General features: G+C 36.1%; 1 protein-coding gene across 1 annotated transcript; it reads left to right on the top strand.

Moving 5' to 3' along the window:
• The first annotated feature begins 4,465 nt into the window (after positions 1 to 4,465).
• Positions 4,466 to 6,239, top strand: LOC112010421 (zinc finger CCCH domain-containing protein 49). Its single transcript, XM_024042762.2, has one exon. It carries the CDS (start codon positions 4,523 to 4,525, stop codon positions 5,699 to 5,701), a length of 1,179 nt encoding a protein of 392 aa, XP_023898530.2. The 5' UTR covers positions 4,466 to 4,522; the 3' UTR covers positions 5,702 to 6,239.
• The last annotated feature ends 273 nt before the right edge of the window (positions 6,240 to 6,512 follow it).

Raw genomic sequence — 6,512 nt, 5'->3', positions numbered from 1 at the left:
CCTTTCATTATTTAGTATATTTTCCATTTACTATTTTACAGGTTTCTATGGGAGTCATGGGACTAAATTTTCCAAATTTGTTGTAATTTGTTAATATAGATATAACATTGTAAAATTAATTTGAAGTGACGTTCTCCTGAGTAACTCCTGAATTACTCATTACATTTTACCATTTAAAATGCTGGCTTAATTAATCGTTTGATACACGCATATTTCACAATAGCCAATAGATATCATGTCCTATGTAAGAAAATCAATAGCAAATGCAATAACCACTCGCGATACATGGGTCTATATACTTATGTGTCCCACATATTGTGACGGACTCGACATAAATATCGACTAATCGACTGTTTATCATAAGCTTTTAGAAATAGTTTTTTTTTTTTTTAATTATTTGTAGAGCAATTACATCAGCTTGTGCATAAGATTCCGTCTATTTTACACTTTAAACCTACTTTTCCTATTTTACAAACTCATTTTTACAAAACACTCACAACAGTTTATCTATTTTACACATTTATTCAATAAAATATTCATTTTTTTACAATTTTTTATTACTCTCTCACTGCCCCTCTCTCTCACAGACCAACACTCCCTCACAGACCCAGACCCAACACTTTTCAAACCCAGTCCCAACACGCAAAGAAAAGTAGCAGTTGTTTTCATCGGCGTGCGAGCTCTGTTGTTGTCGTCGGCGTCCGGTAATCGAAATGGCTCACTTCTTGGATTGGTCTTCTTGTTTGGTTCGTCGACCCAGACCCAGCCTTTTTTGTTGTTAATTTTCTTTATTTCTTGTTTGGTTGGTGGGAAAGTGGTGGAAAAGAGTAGAAATAGAAGGAAAGATGATCGGCAACCAAAGATCTGTTGATTTTCTCTATGTTTGGTTAATTTTATTTATTTCTTGTTTTCTTTGTGTTTTTCTCGGCAACCAAACAAATCATTTGTAATAATAATTTCTTGTTTTGCTTAATTTTGGAAGAAATTTTTTGATGTGGTGTTCTTTGTTGATGAATGTGTGGCGTTCTCTGTTGATGCATGTGTGGCGTTCTCTGATGATCAGCGGTAGTGACAGTGAGGTGAGAGTGAAAGCGAGAGCAACTAGAGATACAGAGAGAAGGAGAGAGAAAAAACTAATAAAAGAATAAATGGAAGCTCTATAGTAATCGTGCATATATGCATAGTTACTGCTGCAATTGTGCATAAATGCACAATTTTACACCCACTAATGTGGGTGTTTTTTGGGCCAAAATATGTAAAAAGACTACCTTTTTCTATTTTGCAAAACTATCCAGTGGCTGATGTAATTGTTCTTATATAATTATTCAACTAGGATTGGCTCTAGGCATGAGCTTAAGGCCCCATTATCCCAAAAATATTTAAAGGGTTCTAAGGCCCCATTACATAAACAAAAGGTCCTTAACATTGTACAAAATTATCCTAAAATTGTAGAATGATAATTGATTTCTTTTAAAAGAATTAATCTGCAATTTTACGTCTCACATGCAATTAGTAAGAAGAATGCTTTTTAAATTATGGAAAAATAATATAAATAATTGAATAAATAATATTTTACACTAAAATTTTTTGTCTCAGACCACAAAATGTCTTGTTTTTAATAGATTTAATAGATAGATAGTGGGGATGGCAGAAATAAGGTGGGCTAGTGAAGTTTGAACCATAGACATCAAACACCACAAGAGCCGTCATTACCACTAGATGTCAATTGAACCCACAACCATATCTTAACAAACTTTCAATAAAAAAAAACAATCACCATAAAGCAAAATAACTAGGGTCTACACATTTTAGTTTTTTTTTTTTTTTTAAATAAAAAAATTGTATTAGTTTTAAAAATGGGTACTGTTTAATATAAACTCAAAACAAAATAATTGTATTTCCAAAGAGAGAGTTTCAATTAGCTCAAATGAAAAAATTTCTTATTATCGAATAAAGGATCTAGGGTTTGATCACTATCTACAACAAAAATTGATTAGTGTATTAGGTTTCTTATCAACAAGTACCCTTAGCACATTTGTAAATGAACTATTTTTATGAATTTTTTTTTATAGCTTTTATGGAATATAAAAAATTATAAAAAAATTAATTTTTTCCTTTCTTATAAAAAGTTTTTAAAGTATTTTCTATACAAATGCTCTTAGGCAGTCCTTTAACAAAATCATTTTTTATTTAAATTTTTAGTAGTAATTGACATTGCTGAAAGAACAAAAATCTAGATACATTTTTCTTTTTTTTAATAACTTACTTAATTAACAAGTTAGTATTGATGTACAATAAATGTGGTTTTAATAGTAACTTATCGGAAAATGGTGTTGAACTGATGACAATTTTTCATCCCATCAAATTGTGAAAGAGATTGATCTTACCATTGCTTTAAAAAAATGAATTACTTGGCAAATTGATTTTTTTTTTTTTAAATTCCTTTAGTAACTAATCACAATTTTTCTTTTTAAAAATGAATTACACTAGCATGCATCTAAACACACAACATGACATATTATTCCAAGTGCAAGAACCTAGCATTCATCTATCATGGCATCCTTATTTAATTTCCCAAGGGCAGCAATCATATCAAGGCAGTAACGTGGCATTTAGACAAGCAAACAAGCATGGCATCAAAGCAATTGAACAAACATGTTCCTCATTCTATACAACCAACTCATAATTATGTTAGACAATCAAACCAAATGTATGTTCATATGATTATGTATGACTTACCTTACTTACCTCACAACACTTATGCATTAATGCATGTTTGTGTTCATATGCATGTTCATAGTATTCATCTAATCGTAAACCCCAATTATGTAATCTAAGCAAAAGATAATTAAAAACATGTTATACTACTGACCTAGAACCTACACATGTGAGAAATAAACCAAACAGAAGCTAGAATATGCATTTAAACGAAATAAAAACAAGAATAAAAAAATTTTGAGTTTCTTGGTTGAACTTGCATACGCAGGATCAAAGGGGTGCATACGCGGATATGAGCCTGCGTATGCAACCCTGCCCAGAAATGCAACATGCAACACCAATCAAAACCTAATCCAAACAACTTAACATGTTTTTTTTAATCAATCAAACAACGTACCTAAACTACACAAGAAGATATTAAAGCAGAAAAACATAGATAGAAACATACAAAGAAAGAGATAAAAACAAGAACAAGTACCTCATGCAAGAAGCTTTTAGAGCTTGATTTTGACCATTCTCTTCGGTCAATCTACAAAACAAAAATACCTAGATGGTTAGTAAGTTTAACTAGAAGATTTTGGACTAAAATAATTCACAGTCAAAAAACTTTTAGTTTAAGATACTTTTCAAAGTAAAAAAAATCTTCACTTGAATAACTTTTTTAGAGTAGATTTTGTCACTTTTTTAGAGTAGATTTTGTCTGTTTTTGGGAAAAGGGCGCTGTGGCCCTTTTATAGTGTTCAAGAAGAAGGATTTGAGGTAATTCCAAGCGATTTGGGATTGCCTCTGCCACGATTTTCATAAAAAAAAACTTGCCTTACAAAGAAATCTAGAACCCTAGTTGCGTATGCAAGCTTGTGGTTGCGTACGCAAGAGTTAAGGATGCGTACGCAGGCTTAGGGCCGTGTACGCACCCTTAGGGTTTCTGTAAGGTTTTTCCTTCTTCCACAAGCATCTTTTACTAAAGAGTTTCCATAGTTAGGCCCTAGATCAATCCTAAACCTTCTAGTGTTATAGTCATTGGAGACTAATGCCTCAATTCGTAAGAGGTACAAAATAGGGTGTCTATACACCTACCATATTATTGATTCATTAAATCTTTTTGGTATGTCTTATGGGTACAGATTAAAATATTCTAACCAAAAGTTGATATACTACTTTTTTAATTTTTATATATGAGTTTTACTAAAGTATGCCCTTAAGGTATATATTAGTAAATATATTTTAAGAAACTTTAATGGGAAAATAAAAAAGTGACTAACTCTTTTTGATAATTTTTTTTTTTAATTTTTCATAAATAATTTCATAAAATGAATAATGTATGTATGTCCTGAGTGTGTGTGTGTATATATATATATATATATATAACAGTCTTAGGTAAAAAATAAAATAAAAAAACCTTATTTGTCTTATAAAAAAAAAAGCTTATTTGTCGTTTCACGCGCTGTAGAGCGTTCGCTCAGACTAGGGGGCGTCGCGGGGAGAACGAGTCCAGAGCCAGGCGTCCAAGACGGTAATCGTACAAATTGTCAACTTGGAATAAGACAAAGACACGTAGCATTCCAGCGTAACAAAAGAGCCACATGGAAAACTCAAAAACCGTTGTCAAATCCCTCTGTTAACAGACAAGGCAACCTAAACTTCCCCAATATGTAAATATATTGAGCGTAGCGGTAAATTATAACCATAGTTAACCAAAAACTAACCACGGTTAAGCCCCAGTCTCCAAGACTAGTTTATAAACCAACCCAGCGTGCCGGGGTTGAGTAACAATCAATATCAAACCTTAAACCACCTCCAAAAGATGATGCTCGGAGAGGCACACCATCCCAATCGAACGGTCCACGTCCCTCCATGGCCAACTCAGGACGATCCAACGGCAGAGATTTACTCACCTTACTCGTTAACTTCCCTTTCCGTTAACTCTGACGGCAATGGCACCACCGGCGCGGGTGACTACTCGCCTTACTGTCTCCAAGACGTCATGACGGCGCTGCAACGTTATTTGCCGTCAAACGAGGCGGACTTGGATTTGGACTCGGATTCGGGTCGTGAAGCGGATGCTCCGGTGGACGCGTACTCATGCGACCATTTCAGGATGTTTGAGTTTAAGGTTAGGAGGTGCGCACGTGGGAGATCACACGACTGGACTGAGTGTCCGTACGCTCATCCGGGTGAGAAGGCCCGGAGGAGAGACCCGAGAAAGTATCACTATTCGGGTACGGCTTGCCCCGATTTCCGGAAGGGAAATTGTAAGAAAGGTGACTCCTGTGAGTTCGCACACGGCGTATTTGAGTGCTGGTTACACCCGGCTCGCTATCGTACGCAGCCTTGTAAAGATGGAACCAGCTGTCGTAGAAGGGTTTGTTTTTTCGCTCATACGCCTGAGCAACTCAGGGTTCTGCCACCTCAGCAGATGCAGAGTCCAACTCCAAGGAGTACTGTAGTCAACTCGGTTGACTCCTATGATGGCTCGCCCTTAAGGCATGCCATCGAGGCTGCTAAAACGCTGCCCTTTTTGTCTTCTCCGTCTACGATTTCTCCGCCGGCGACTCCTCCGGCGGCCGATTCTCCTCCCATGTCGCCGATGACTCAGTCGCTGAGTCGTTCACTCGGTTCGGGTTCGATCAACGAAGTGGTGGCTTCTTTGAGGAACTTGCAGCTAGAAAAGGTTAAGTCATTGCCTTCTTCATGGAACGTTCCCGGGTACGGGTCTCCCAGAGGATCCATGCTCCGACCCGGATTTTGTAGCATGCCTACTACTCCGACCCGAGCACCAACCCGTGCTGGAATGGGGTACTTCGATGTGTGGGACCAGGGTTGCGAGGAGGAGACTCCGATGGAGAGAGTTGAGTCAGGGAGGGGGTTAAGGGCTAAGATGTTCGAGAAACTGAGAGAGGAGAATTCTCTGGATCGGGTCGACCCGGGTCCATCAACAACCAGTGCTCCGGATGTTGGATGGGTCTCGGAGCTTGTTAAGTAAGTGAGAGAAGAATTCCGTCTGATGATTTTTATTTTGCTAAGATCTTTTTATATATATATATATATAATATGATTCTATTTTTTGGTGGGTTATTAGTACTCTTTAGGGTCCTCTCTCTCTCTCTCTCTCTCTCTCTCTGGCTATAACAACACTTTGTGAATAGTTTCTCAGCTCTGAAAGGCGAAGCAGAAGCGAGAGAGAGACAGAGAAAAGAGACTCTTTAATTTTGGAAAATTATGTGTAAATATTTAAAAAAAATTGTCAGATGGATTGGATGGTATGGGTGAAGAGTAGAATCTCTTTTTTGGGGAATTTTCTGAAAACATTGGATTGCTAAGCAAGTAAGGAGGACAAAAATATTGGCAACTTTTTTGTATAGGGTGGCCGAAGAAGACGGTGGATCACTCTCTTTTTACTATTTTGTTAATTATTGCTGTGTTTATTATGATCACCATCCCACTCACTGAACTTGATCATTGTAAATATTTCTCAGTATGTATGCTCTTTATCCTAATGCAATTATTAATGTTTTTGTATATTTTATCAATTTTTTCCTCTAATTATTATTATTATTATTATTGTGCTTAGAGCTCCTGTTCGTACTGTTGTTGGGTCTGGTTGGATTTGTGCACGGGCGTTTTTTTTTTTTAGTCCGCATGGCATATTTTCTTCCTTTGTGGATTAAGAATTTTTAATGAATACCCGCAACAAGAATGTTGTAGAATTCTCTTTTATCTGTTTTTTGGTTCTTAGTTCTCAAATAGGTTTCTCGATGTTCAAAAATTGCCGTTTACACTATTGATTTTTACAA

This window comes from Quercus suber, unplaced genomic scaffold (assembly GCF_002906115.3).
Source record: "Quercus suber isolate HL8 unplaced genomic scaffold, Cork oak 2.0 scaffold_222, whole genome shotgun sequence".
In the NCBI taxonomy this organism is placed as follows: Eukaryota; Viridiplantae; Streptophyta; class Magnoliopsida; order Fagales; family Fagaceae; genus Quercus; species Quercus suber.
This window is presented reverse-complemented; position numbering and strand designations above follow the sequence as displayed.

Excerpts from the sequence above, each read along its gene's own strand:
- LOC112010421 (XM_024042762.2), top strand. The coding sequence starts at position 4,523 with ATGATGCTCGGAGAGGCACACCATCCCAATCGAACGGTCCACGTCCCT.